The 14,611-nt window shown below is 38.2% G+C and overlaps 2 protein-coding genes across 2 annotated transcripts in view; both read right to left on the reverse strand.

Moving 5' to 3' along the window:
- Positions 1-8,900, reverse strand: part of LOC107745912 (collagen alpha-1(XII) chain-like) — a 75,819-nt gene extending 66,919 nt beyond the window's left edge. The window contains exons 1-10 of the mRNA XM_016559948.1: positions 8,723-8,900; positions 7,149-7,251; positions 4,867-4,983; positions 4,093-4,236; positions 3,663-3,719; positions 1,906-2,169; positions 1,625-1,789; positions 1,300-1,473; positions 906-1,196; positions 217-819 (exon numbers count right to left, since the gene is read on the reverse strand). Coding sequence (XP_016415434.1) covers positions 217-819; positions 906-1,196; positions 1,300-1,473; positions 1,625-1,789; positions 1,906-2,169; positions 3,663-3,719; positions 4,093-4,236; positions 4,867-4,983; positions 7,149-7,218 — 1,885 coding nt within the window. The 5' untranslated portion in view covers positions 7,219-7,251; positions 8,723-8,900. The remainder of the gene's footprint in view (positions 1-216; positions 820-905; positions 1,197-1,299; positions 1,474-1,624; positions 1,790-1,905; positions 2,170-3,662; positions 3,720-4,092; positions 4,237-4,866; positions 4,984-7,148; positions 7,252-8,722) is intronic.
- Positions 8,901-11,425: 2,525 nt separating this feature from the next.
- LOC107745918 (cytochrome c oxidase subunit 7A2, mitochondrial-like) lies at positions 11,426-13,636 on the reverse strand. Its single transcript, XM_016559954.1, has 4 exons — positions 13,539-13,636; positions 12,127-12,216; positions 11,867-11,951; positions 11,426-11,652 (listed from the first exon to the last, which is right to left on the reverse strand). Exons 1-4 carry the CDS (start codon positions 13,554-13,556, stop codon positions 11,594-11,596), a joined length of 252 nt encoding a protein of 83 aa, XP_016415440.1. The 5' UTR covers positions 13,557-13,636; the 3' UTR covers positions 11,426-11,593.
- Positions 13,637-14,611: the final 975 nt, after the last annotated feature.

A 14,611-nucleotide genomic window follows, 5' to 3' on the forward strand; every position in this document is an offset into this window, starting at 1 on the left:
AAAGAAAGAAAGAAAGTCATGAGTTTGGAACAACATGAGGGTGAGTAAATGATGACAGAATTTTCTTTTTTGGGTAACCCTTTTAATAACTAACCCTTTAAACTTTAGCACAAATTGGTGCAAAACCAGAGTTCAAAACATATGGTTCTATGCACATCCGGACCCAGAGCCCAACAAATTTAACAGCAGTTAGTGGTAAAATCGGACGCTACTTACTTCTTCTCTTGATGTTCAGAAGCTCTTGCTCAATTCTCAAACAGATGGACTGGGTTAGCTCGTTGGAAATCCTCTGGAAAGCATCAAAGTCTTCTACGGTGTACACGTGGGTCTCCACTGGAGGATTAGCAATCGCCTCCAGCTCCGAGCGGACAGCGTCTTTGACGCCCACTGCGAAAATCTCTACATCCGTGTTCCTAAGCTTAGCCGCTGGGTCTTTGAAAGCATCCGAGGACTTCCCATCGGTGATCAGAATCATAACGCGAGGTACGTTTGCACGAGCGCCTCTGGTTGGAACAAAAGTCCTCTCTCTCACATATGTCATAGCTTTGCCGGTGTTCGTGGAACCTCCGCGGTAGGGGAACGCTCTCACGGCTTTGACCACAGCGCTAAGATCATGATAGGTGTTTAGGTAGAACTCAGTGTGTGGGTCTCTGCTGTACTGGACCAAGCTGATTTGAACCTTGTCCGGCCCAATGTCAAAGGTGTTGACCAGGACTTCCAAGAAAGCTCGAACTTTAGCAAAGTTTGTAAGTCCAATACTGTAGGAACCGTCAACCAGGAGAACGACATCAGCTTGTACATCCACACCGAGAGAACATTCTAAAAGTAAAAAAAGGTTGTGGGTCAAACAGATATTTAATCAATGGAATACAGTGGAAAGTTAAAAAGTGCTGACTTTTCCTCACCTAGCGATACTTTTAAGGGCTGGGTTTTCTCCATCGCCATAACTGGCTCACTGGGTGTCAGACCTTTGAGTGCAAACAGGCTGATCTCATACTCTGTATCAGGGGACAAATCTCTCACATTCACAGAGGTCTGAGTCGGCCCAACGTACAGCTCCTGACGTTTGCTGCCAGCCAACATGGGAACCATCTTCACCTTGTATCCAGTCACCTCCCCTATAGATGCATCCCACGTCACCCGCATTGACTTGGACGCAACCTCTGTGACTTGCAAGTTTGACGCTGGCTCAATGACTGCAAATAAACAGAAAGAGGACAAATGGGGTCATGTTTAATGCTCGGGGTTGTGTTTAATAAACCTGCTAAAGCAGATTTACAATTGTTATTGTTTGTTTACCTTCCTCGCCGCTAGCCAGCGAGTTGAGCTGGTCATCCACACTGGTGCACACCTGCGTGATGAGCGATTTCTCCACAGCTTTGATCATGTCGAAATTTGGCACTGTGTACACGTGTGTTCTGTAGGGTGCTGAAGACATTTGTTTCAGCTCTTCTTCATCTGCTTCTTTGATCCCTGAATAAAAATAATAAATAATGCATTATTTCTCAGAATTCCTTTCAAGGATTTCTTTTTTGCGTATGGATTTCTTGAAAGCTACCCAGTCCTGTGAGAATGCAGAAGAAATCCAGACCATGAAAAACGGTAGTGATGAATGACCACATACCCAAAGTGAAGATTTCAACTCCAGCGTTCTTCAACCTCTTGGCGTAACCCTCCACTGGGTCTTGAGATTTCCCATCTGTGATAACTACAGCAACTCTGGGGAATCCCTTGCGAGCACCGGCGGTCTCCGTGAACATGTTTTTCAGCAGGTGGTCCAGGGCTTCGCCTGCACAAAAATCACAAAAGAATTACTGAGACTTGAAACTCGTATAGTAACTTTGTTGTTCAGCAGTAATATTATTTGCAGGTTTCAGTATGAATACATAAGAGTGAATTCGGTACCTGTCATGGTGTTGCCGCCCTTGTATGGCAAACTGTTAATGGCTCTGAGCAGCTCAGCCTTTTTGAAATACTGGTTGAGGTTAAACTCAGTTCTGGTGTCCGTGCTGTACTGAACCACACCCACTCTAGTCTTGTCCTCTCCGAGGTCAAACGCGCTTGCCATGGCTGCTATGAAGCTGCGGATGAATTTAAAATTTTCCCGCCCGACACTCCAAGAGCCGTCCACCAGGAAGACAAGGTCAGCAATGGCACTTGATAAGCATTCTGGGAAAAAGAGTTAGAGAGTCAGAAGCTAAGAAACTCTAGACAGATCTGACTTTAGAAAAGGAGATTTGTCAGACACATTTGGCATAGAACTCTAAATTCCGACCCCTTTTTCTATATCAGAGTAAGACCAAATCTCTTACCATAACACCATGCGGATACGATGGATTTGTATGTCACACAAATGTATGTGCTCATTGATACAGTATGCTTGAGTGTCAATCAAAACATACAAAAATTTACACATACAAATAAGAAGGGGAACATCCTGCATATCAGCACTACATTTATCTATTATGCAATATACACTGGTTACAATTCATTCCTTCATTGACATATGGGTTGAGTGTGTCTCTATTCGTAATGTTATTAGGCGAGTCATTACTTGTCCTTCCCTCTCTCTTGAACTCCATATATGAACTCCAATCCTCCACACGGTTTGGAAAAATTCCTCATCTTTTAATTATACTTGCCCTCAACCACAATTTGTGGAATTTGCTGCCCTTGAACGGACTGTGTCGGCTGCATCTTTGGTAAGATGTTGCCAGGCCTTTATGGCAGACAGGACAGGACAGGACAGGACAGGAAGTTGTTGACATATCGTATCTTGCCTTCCTTTATTACGGTAATTAGATTCACTGATTTTCCACTTGCGCCAGCTGCAGTGTTGGGCAAGTTACTCTGAAAATGTAATCAAATTACTGATTACTGATTACTCCTTTTAATGCGCTGCGCTCTGTTGCGTCGGGTCTCGCGGGAGCAGGTCTCAAATCCACTGGCACTTGACTCGGCAGTGCGTGTGCTACATCCTTTTTACAATCTCTAGATTATAAAACACTGCATTCTGTCAGCAATATAACACGGCAGTAACGTATAGAGACTTCGGCTTGTAACTACACTCTAATTACTATTTTGAAAATTATAACACGTTAAATTACTCCGTTACTAAAAAAGTAATCAAATTACAGTAATGCATTACTAAGTAATGCGTTACTGCCCAACACTGGCCAGCAGAAGGGAAGCACTGGAGCGTTGAGACTGGAATTTTTTAGAGAGTCGTCTGCAGAAGGCATGCTAACTAACCATTATGGTATTTGGGGCAGGGGTGAGGGGTGGATGGATTTTCCACTTCTGCTTAATGTAGGAAAGGAAAAGTAAAGCTGTTCACCTTCATCTGGAGGACGAGGTCACAGCACTCTTGTAAAGAGCGGAGCTGTAATGCTTTCCACTTTCTGCATTGCAAGAGGTTCGGGTTTTTTATTTCAAATCAGGCGCAAAGGGGCCACTTATGAACTCTCACCCAAAAGCCATGCTGGAAACGCTGGCTCAGTTTATCATGTCTGGAAAAGTTAACGCTGACTAACAAGCTAAATTGTTATCAGGAGTCATAAATTTGGAAGGAAACAAAGACATATACACTGACTAATATGGAAACTCCCAATAAAATGCAATGATCGCATAGCAATGGAAAGAGCCTGGAGGCTCTTACTTACTGACTGCATCGGAGACCTGAGGTTTCCTGGTACCTCCTTCAAAACCACTCGATTGGACTAAAACAGAAACAAACAAACAAAAAAAATCAATAAATATTGAAGAAAATTAATTCCTTCCATTAAAAGGGTTCCTTTTGGTCAATGAATTCCCATGCCTTCTCCAGTCATTTCTAATTATTGTATAAGGATATTTAACTATTTTATAGAGATTGCAATCACAAAAAAACATTTCTAATCAACGTACATTTATATATATATATAAGTGTACAGTATATTTTTCCAAATAAGCCAAGAACAAACATAAATTCATTTTCAATGACTTCTCCAAACCACAGTTTGAAAATTCCTCTTCAAACTCTTCCAGGCCTTCCATGACAGTGTGAACCATCAACATAACACACTCAAGGAAAAACAATGGCTTGCCACTTACTTGTAATTTGACCAGAGATCGGTATACTCTCCTCCGATCCAGAATATGAAGTTATCGTAACAACATAATCCACATCGGGGGTCAAATCTCTGATGGAGGTTTTGGTTGCGGATGGAGGAAGTGTGAATTCCTTAACAGGCTCTTCTATAGAGAGAAGGAAACATTTGCATTTACAATGTTTAAGTGTCATATCATGATATACAATCTACATGAAGATAATATCTAGCCAACCTTAATTTATAAGTAGATAAATCTAGTCTAGACACACAAGAGCTGGATTAGAGAAACATTAATGTCTTCCCAAGACAAGCGATGAGTAACAGTCCATGTTAAATCATTTTTGAAGGGCACGCCAGAACACATTTCCCAAGAGTTGCCTGTGGCAGTGAGTTTAAAGGTTACTTGTCGTTTACCAGATGCTTTCTTATCTCAAGCAACATACAGTACACTTACTATAGCAACCTGAGGTTAAGTGTTTGCTCAAGGGCACATGGCAGTAGTTCATGAGACGACCATTGCCGGTCTGAACAACCCTTTGCACTATCTTTGACTATCAACATGAAGTCAAAAACTACACTTTTTTTGGTATGGACTGCTAACTTTTTCCATAATCCAATCCATCGCAAATTTGGAAAAAATTGTTCTGTCATTTATTTTACCTTGTTGAATATACAATTTCATTTTGAAACATGTCACAGAAGTAAAATCGATTGCAAATGTTTCATGCTGGCGTTACGATTTCAACATGTGCGGTGCTTTCACGTTTTCACCCACCTGTATCCGATGTCACTACGACTCTTAAACCCTCAATCCTTGACAGCGGTTGCTTCCATATCATTTGTACTGTGTTTTCATTTAAAATCTTAAACCTCAAGTCTGATGGAGGCGTTACTGTGGAAAGAAGAGGTGCATCAAGTTATTTCCAAGAAACCATGGAAAAGCTGTATTTATGAGAAGAGCACACAGGTTTATGGACAAAGTCCCAACAGCTAAGTTCACTGTTGGAGAAGGACTCAAGGCAACATGGAACAAAGTGGACAGCGGCCATTTTGGGTCAAAATGACATCTGTTTGAGCTGTCTGACCGAAGGGCCATTGACTACTCAAGCATAGACATGTAAAGCGCGTTCCACAAAGACCTCGATAAAACATTACACGGGGGCTATAACTTGTGACGGGCATGCATTCATTGCAGTCAGTCCAATGCAGCCAGACACACTGCGTTGAACTGTCTGAATAGCTGTCGTCACAGACAGACAAGAAGTGTTGATTGTACAATGGACTTGAATGGACATTTTGTGTGTAGTTGCATTAATGTAGTCACTTTCCATTGCAAACCACTTAAAAGGGTGCACGACGACAACCTTTAATGAAATATAAAGATAAAGGAAAGTGACAAACAAGTGAATATATAAACAAAAAGAGGTTATGTAAAAGGGGACGCACCAGTCTAGATGAACTAGAGGACTCATGCACTTGTACATGAAAAGTTGTCTGCAACAACTTGTGGGACTTAAAGGACTTCATGTACATGTAGAGGACTTTAAAATATTTTAAAGTGATATTCTTGAGCCATTTTGTGTTGCATGGTGTTTGGAAGGTCAGTATCTGTGTGGAACATATGGGTCGTGTGCATGTTGGAATATCACAATAAAATATTTTGTGAAGCCGTGGCTCTGGTCAAATTTTGACCAGGGCTTAAGCTTGACTGGGAACAGGTTCACCAAAATCAAGATTTACCAACCTGGCTGACCAGATGTCACAATCGGTTCCATTTCTGACTCCCAATAGGTCCAACACAACCGCTATCGCACACATCCACAATCAGACACATACCACTCGTTCATCACCCGTTCTTTTTTTTCACTTTTGGGTCCATCCGACCCAAACCAGATTTGGTGCAACCAAAATTCCTCTGCTTTTGAACAATTCAAGCTCTTTGGAGCATCAATTAACAACATTTAGTTTACTGTGCTGAGCATCTAATAAGAACCATGTCAAATAAGAAAGTGAAAGTGTTGGTTAAGGTATTTGTCTCGCTGTCATATTTTATATTAGTGGAACATGTTTAAACAAAGGCTTTTCTTATTTTTCCATAATGCAGCATTGAGAAGTAACACAATTACTTCTTGCTCTCACTTTCCTAGGAGAGAGAGAGGAAAAAAGGTGCTCATATTTTGTCTTTTTGTTTCCTAAGAGTGCAGAAAGCGGAGAAGGGAAACTTGGCCTCAACGTTAAGATGTCTTTTTTTTTTTTTTATAAAATCTGTAAAATATTCCACTATACTTTCCACTGAACACTGGCGATGTACGATTTAATGCCCTGCCGTTTATTCAGTGATTTGAAATGGTTAAATCAAAGTTTTACTGCCTTCAAGACTGTTCAAACCTACCAAGAGCTCACTTACTGAAACACATAAATACAAAAATACATGAAAAGGTGTTTTACTAGAGGAAAAAGTTGAATGTGAATCTGTCTGACTGAGATGTCTGGTATCCTGCAGCTGATCATGGGTCCTAAGCATACAGAAAATATTTAAAACCAAGTCCTATTCAATACTTAACCTTTACTGGATTTGGCCTTAGACAGTATGTTCTTGAAAATCATTACAGTAGATATTTCTGAAGAATTAGTTGCTGGAAAACACAGTTAGGTGTAATTAAATATCCTGTGCTGTCATGCATTTCCATTTCCACTAGCATAAACACCACCAAATGATTAAAAAGAATCTTTTAGGACAGTAAAAGTCCTCGATCAGTGTCCACCCTACTGTCTAAACAGAGACATTACACATCGAAATGCACATTTATTCACATTATTGTGAATAAATTAATGTGAATATAAGCAATTTTTCTCCTATATTTTTGTTCATTTTTATGGACATATGAATGAAATGAAACAATGAAATGAAAATTAAAAATAATAAACATCAATTGTTATTGTACAGTTAATATTTATATATTTTAAAATACTAATAATAGACTATGATCTAAACTGTTTTATTTTTAATTTACCAGTGTGAATAGGGAGAGAATTGTAGGGTTTTGTTTTTTTTACCTTGAGCTCTCACAGATGTCAGTACTGAGAGTGTAAGGAGAGCGGCCGCTGCCAAACGCGTGACCGACATCTTCACCCCAGTATCAGCAGAACATCAATCAATCTGAAAAATCAACCAAATTACACACATACTTTGCTCATAAATCATTCCAAAAAAAAAAGGCTATACACTCCACTCCAGCACAGTTCACTGCAAGAGATCTCATTCAAATCTGATTTTATTTGATTTTTTATTCAAAATTCCAGCTGTTTCTCTGGTCAAGAGAGGAAAAATTTGTTTTCCATGGTCCAAATATTTTGGAAAATATTCCTAAAACAAGAACACTAAGTAAAATAACTCACTGTGGGTCTTAGAAAAACATTCCCTACAGAAAAACAATTATAAACTGCATATGCTGTATGTAATCTGCTGATTCGTCTGTTTAACGTCGGAAACTGTGAGTTCATAGACTGTATGCAACTGTCTGGAAATTTGCCTGATTTAGGATCCTACACATCAGGGGTGGAAAAACTTTTCTGCAGGGTTCCTGCGCCCCCTGTTGTGCCTGGAAAAATTCAGACTTTACATCCTGATATTCATGCTGAGAGCAACTCACCACTCTGCCTCTGAACTTTGGCAATGTGCTTGGTCTCTGTGTTACATATATTGCATGTTACTTTAAATAATTACCAGTGTAAGAACAAGCAGCTCACAAAATATGAGCACAATAGGTACATGTTGTTCATTAAAATTACTCAGTAATTTGATTTCACTCGGCAAAACTAATTTTAAGTAGTGTGATGTGATATACTTAATCGAAAACTTTAAGTGTGGAACTTTCACTCAAGTGTGGATCTTTACTCAACATTTTTCCAGTCATTATACATGACCCCATATTAATCGAGACTACATCTGCACTTTTAAAAAGGCATTTGTCACACTGCAGAGCCATTTTGGACCAACTAGGGCAAAAGGGTAATTCAACAAATAAAAAAGGTGAAAGGACATGCAAAGTGTGAGTGAAACCTTTAACAATACACTGTGCCTGGCTTTGGTGTTGTAATAGCATAAGAAATCAAGTAAAGTTGAATGAAAAATCAAACGTAAGTCTCAAAAATCTCATCATATGGTGAAAACAGGTAAAGTGGGACACTTTTTGATCATATGTCCATATGTCCACCACACTGAACAGAGAAAGGAACTTTACCAATAGTCCAGCTTTACCTGTATTATTTAAGCATGTGAATTAGATAAATAAACATACAAATGCTTAGCAAAGAAAGTCCTAGAGGGTTAATGAATCTTACAAGTGGTCTAGATTTCCCAACAAAACAAAATAAATCTGTATCATCCCAAACTACTTTAAAAGAGCACAATGACAGAGCGGTGGAAAAAATGAAATCACCATACAAAGGTCTATGGAAAAACGTGATCAGAGCTGCTGAAAAATGGGTCAGTGTGCTCACACTCATCAATTCACATCACATTTATCTACTACGTCTCATATACAAGAGCAATAACATCTTCATTCATAAAATATGTATTCATAGGTTTATCAATAAACGAAAAAAAAAACCTCCACGTCAAGACTTACCAAACTCCCCAAAGTTTCCAAAAACTTTCAATACATCACAAGACTGGTGAATGAAGGTGGGAATTTCGCCCAAACGCAAAGGGGTTTTAAAGCTCTGTTCAGAAAGGCAGAGGTTCTCCGTGATGCTGTAGTGATGGAGATGGAGATGGAAATGAAGGAGGGTCTGATCACCCCACAGCTCGCGGAGGCTGTTTCCAAATGAACGGGATCTCAGACTAGAATGTGCTTCTTAACAGGGGGCTGATCCCGAACCCGGAGCTCTGACGTCACGCGCCTGTGTGATGGGTGTGTTGGGATGCGCTTTTGGAAAGTCGCGCATATTTTCGGCATTCCTGCTGCATGTCACTCATCGAAGTTTCGGGTTTCAGCGGGATTACTATGGAACACATACTCCTGACGACATTCAAAAGGAATCGCGAATTCGGGACTATTTATATAGCTTTTGCGGACACATAGACGATGAAACAACTCAATTACAATGTTAGGGTGTTGTAAATAACTATTAAAGTAATTAAACGATGATTTTTCAGGTGGGCGAACCTTTTCAAATGAATGTCTGTCGGTCATTTTTAGAGAGCAATCTGAGGCGATTCGTCTCGAGCAGCAACAACAACAACAAAAAAAGATTTTACGTTGTTCCTAGCACAGTTAACCCAAACCGACAACTTAAGCAAAACAAAAAATTACACTAACGTGTTTTTTTTTAATACAATTTCGACATGTAAATACATATGTCTTCATAAATAATTAACGTTACACTTGTTTACGATGTATCGTCCAACGGTCATAACGGAAAGCGCTCGAGCGGTTGCTATGGTAACATCCTCAAGCCAATGTCACCACTTTTCGGTTCGGTCTATTTTGAAAAGTACGGACTTTTGTGATTAGTTAAACTTGTTAAAGTAAATAACTATTAAAGTAATTAAACGATGATTTTTCAGGTGGGCGAACCTTTTCAAATGAATGTCTGTCGGTCATTTTTAGAGAGCAATCTGAGGCGATTCGTCTCGAGCAGCAACAACAAAAAGATTTTACGTTGTTCCTAGCACAGTTAACCCAACCGACAAATTAAGCAAAACAAAAAATTACACTAACGTTTTTTTTTTATACAATTTCGACATGTAAATACATATGTCTTCATAAATAATTAACGTTACACTTGTTTACGATGTATCGTCCAACGGTCATAACGGAAAGCGCTCGAGCGGTTGCTATGGTAACATCCTCAAGCCAATGTCACCACTTTTCGGTTCGGTCTATTTTGAAAAGTACGGACTTTTGTGATTAGTTAAACTTGTTAAAAAATGTATTGTCTTTTTTTTTTTCTCTGTGATATTGAAAAAAAGAAAAGAGTATAGCCTGTTGCTGTGTGGACTGGACCAGCTAATAAAAAAGTTCAAAACGCGGATATCAGCAATATTAGAAAATACACTAACATAAAACCACATTTTTGGACTAAAAATGGTGTTTTACTTTTTTTTTTTTATTTAATTATTTTTATTTATTGGAAATGTACCATCGCAGTACCATTGACAGTTGAACTTAGAGCCTGTAGATCAGTTTTTCAACGAGGCATTTCCATTTATTTGAATATGTATCCCTCTAGTGGTCAAGTCTGGTAACACACAAAGCGGATAGAGACGTTCAACACAACATATTCATATTTCCCCCGCCCAAACTACACCACTGATCTCATTATTAAGTCATAAAGAAGAGTTTTCTGTTACCCATCTGATGAATAAACATTTAGCCATTTAGAAACACATGGATGCCAACTGGGAGTCAGGGCAGAGTTAGGATTTTTGATCATGAAGTTTATTAGTTTTTTCAGCTGAGTTCAAGACTGTTTTTAATTCGATCAGTGTCTCATAATTCCCATTGTTAGAGAGAAACATCCAACAGACCTATTCATCAACGGAAAGCTTGAAATTCTAATGCTCCTTATAGACTGCTTGCAGAATTAATGATCTGTGCTTTATAGTTTTATAATGCATGCCTGATCCAGCTTCATTTTTTATCGGGACACAAAGGACATATTATTCGTAATGCATGGGATAAATTTCCATATGAACTCAACTGTATAGAACACCAATGCTGAGGCGGGCTATACGGAGCTCAAATGATCAATCGTTCCTGTAAATTTAAACCTCTAGCAGGGAAAACATTTCTCTGATGTATACGCATGCATTTGGAAATTATTTCAAAACACATTGTTTTGAAGTACAAAAAGGAAGTGCACATTGCTGTTTGTTTCTTGGGAACCAATGAAGACATCCAAAAAACATGCTGCGCCGTGAGTCACAAACACCCTTCATCAGTTAACACTAACTTCAAACATTACATACACTTTCAGAAGGAAAAACATAGTTTAGCTGTTTGTTGTCTTCACGTGCTTTATGAGAAGAATATTATCACATAATTAAAATATTATTCACAGGAGGGGCCTACAATCAGAAGACTAACTAAACCACATCAATAACTAGAAATGCAATTTTAAAAAAACGTTCTGCATACAGAACACGCACTGTGCATTAATTTTCTTTGTGCAAAATAGAGATTTTTTTTTCCTTTTGATTTTGGGGGTCCTTAAAAAAAATTACACTTTGCATGAAGAAAATGAATGTGCAATGAAACAATTTTAAGAGTACTAAAATAATTTTCTTTATGCACTTTTTCCCCTTTTAATTTTTTTAAAAAATCTTTTCATTGTCACTGAGTAAAGTAAAACAATCAGGATCTGTCCGTTTATGATAGGCACAGTTTATTTAATTCAAATCACTGTGGTCCCTTTTACCTTTCACATTAAATAAATATACTGTGTGAAACGCTCATAACGTCACATTCCCACAGAAATGAGGGCAGGAGCTGACATCAGCCCTTCTTCTGAGGGAGAGCTGCCTTTACTAGTTCATATATGACATATGCAGTTCCTAAAAAAAAAAGAGAGACACATGAGTGATCAGCAAGTAGAGCTTACTATGAGTATTAACTCAAATAAAAATCTGTGCTTGCTAAGGCACGTATTAAACATCATGTCAAATTATGCAGCTTGTACAAAAAACAATTTGCCATATATAGACATGTGGTAGGACCTAAGCAAACATATACTGCAGCAACGACCCACGACACCCTGCGGTAACATACCTAGCACTGTGAGACCCATAGTTGCACGGTAAAGTACAGCATCACTGACTCCTCCCTTCAGATGAACTGGCATCCCATTAGCCTCCTAAATATGAAAAATAAATCAACATTTTGATAAGGCAATAATATGCACTGAGCACAATATATGCCTTTAGAGTGAATGCAAATGATTAGTAAAGATATCAGGAGTCAAGAACATTAGCTTGTCATTTGATAGATTACAGAAAACACAATATATTACATAAAAGTGACATGCATACCTGAAAGAGTTTCTGTTTGTCTGGCACCTTGTTGACCAGCTGCCTGCGGACGGTGCTGGAGATCTGCCGTCTGGAAACCTGCTGCAGAGTCTCATGGAGAACACAGTTTAAAAAATATATAAAGTACTGTAAAGACAAAAAAAAATGATGCACAACCAAATATGACGAAATCTTAAAATTACCTGATAATTCTTTGATAACATTACTTTCAAAGTATACAGATTTACAGTGATATATACCATTAATTTGTATTAAATAATTTAGAAAATGTTTGTTCCAGCAGTTTAATGCATGTTTCATTTGGTCTAATTACTTTATACCATTCCATACTACCATTTAAACGTTTGGGGTCAGTTATTATTGTTTTTTTTATTTAATTTTATTTTTATTTTTATTTTATTTTTTTTGAAGGAAGTCTCTTCTGCTCACCAAGGCTGAATTTAATTGATTAAAAATGCAGTACAGTATAAACAGTAATACTGTGAAATATTATTACAACTGAAAACAATCTTTTTCTGTTTTAATTTAGTTTAAAATGTAATTTATTCCTGTGATGCAAAGCTGAATTTTCAGCATCAGTCTTCAGTGTCACATGATTCTTCAGAAATCATTCTAATATGCTGATTTGCTGTCAGTAATCTCACAAATAAACTGAGTAATATTGACAACAGCCTGTTCACAGACTTAGCAATGACAACAAAATGATCAAACTGAAAAAGCCCATATAATATACGTGAATCACAGAAGTAATACCAAAATCACACTTGTTTTTCCCTTTTACAGTCGGAGACCTTTATTTTCATTTACTACCACTTTTCATCTGTTATGCTCACATAACCCAGAAAGCATTCGTGCACTTAAAAATGTCAATGTCATTCATTAGATCAAATGTTTGTATCCGCGAAACTCAAATGCAGCATCTTTCACTTTTCTCATTTTTGCTCAGTGGTTTCGAATGTTCAGCTGTTGTTTTGGGTGACTTTTAGTGGAGTATAAAGTCACTCGTATCAAGTTCACACAGACATCTTATTAGTGTGATCAAATTCCAAACACTCCAAAGTTCGCAGTGTTTACTTATGTGAACAGAAAGAGGAAATATAAATCATATAAAACATTATTACAATGAACAGCCCTTAAATGAACACAAACACCAGCAGAACTAAACCAGCAAAAAAGCTGCTATCTGGCCTATTTAACTTGTTGAAATATATCATCATCGTGATTTCATTGATTGTAGACGTGCAAATCGTCAATCTCCTCATGACTCCCGCGTTTCACTTCACTTCCCTCAAACACCTAGATTAATAACCGTAACATCTGATGTGAAACCAAAGCTAACGCACGATGAATGACTTATAAACTACCATACATTTATCAATCTTAAACCGAAACAGAGCAGTTTTAATAATTACCAGAAAGTGTCGAAACATTTTCAGTGCGAGTGACTGGTCACGAGACAGAAGCAGCGTAAAGAGAAACGTCTCCACCTGCTGTTCAGAAGAGCAACTGATGTTCTCGCGTCAGACACTGATAAAGCACAAGTCACGTGCAGAAATGCCACATGCTGAAAAATACAAATCATAATGCTCATGCTCGAGGGAAATTAGCAGCTAGCGAGGGCGTAGGTTTGATTTTGACATTGGTGGGGACATAGACCAAAGCTCTGTTCTTCCTAAAGCAATCAAAACTGTATATTAATCCTAAGTGTCCTCTTAAGGCAGGGGTGTCAAACTCATTTTCACTAAGGGCCACTTCAACGTTATGGCTGCCATCAAAGGGCCAGTTGTAACTGTAAGACTGTACAGATGTTACTACTCCTTAACATATTGTTAAATAACTGTCTCTTTATGTTATTATTACTTATTTAAGTTACAAATATTGCATATGCATTTGCATAGATGTAAAAATATAGGTTATTGCTCTGTGTTATTTTAACATAAATCCTTTTAATTTATCAGGTAAAGAAATCCAAATTACTCCATAAATCAAAGTAAATGAAGACAAGTATCATCAAACACAAGTCAATACATTAAAGGGGTCATATGATATGGCTAAAAAGAGCATTATTTTGAGTAGGCCTATTTGGTGTAATGAAATGTGTTTATGCGGTTTAAGGTTCAAAAAACACATTATTTTCCACATACTGTACATTATTGTTTCTCATCTATGCCCCGCCTTTCTGAAACCCATCGATTTTTACAAAGCTCATCGGTCTGAAAAGCGATGTGCAGGGGCGGATTTAGTGAATTGGGGGCCCCAGGCAAAATATAGGAATGGGGCCCTATACATTTGCACACCGCAAGCACTCGTCGGAAATGTAACGCCCCTTACCATAATCGCAGCTTCATCTTTCAAATGAAACGCACGTGTTTGGCGTGCATATGATACACAACCAATGCTTGCAGTAGAAAAAAAGAAGTGGTGGAACTCAACCCCACTCCCCCACCCAAAAATAAATAAATACAAACTAAAGTACTAAAAATGA

The sequence above is a fragment of the Sinocyclocheilus rhinocerous genome, unplaced genomic scaffold (genome assembly GCF_001515625.1).
Source record: "Sinocyclocheilus rhinocerous isolate Xijiao unplaced genomic scaffold, SAMN03320098_v1.1 scaffold228, whole genome shotgun sequence".
NCBI lineage: Eukaryota > Metazoa > Chordata > Actinopteri > Cypriniformes > Cyprinidae > Sinocyclocheilus > Sinocyclocheilus rhinocerous.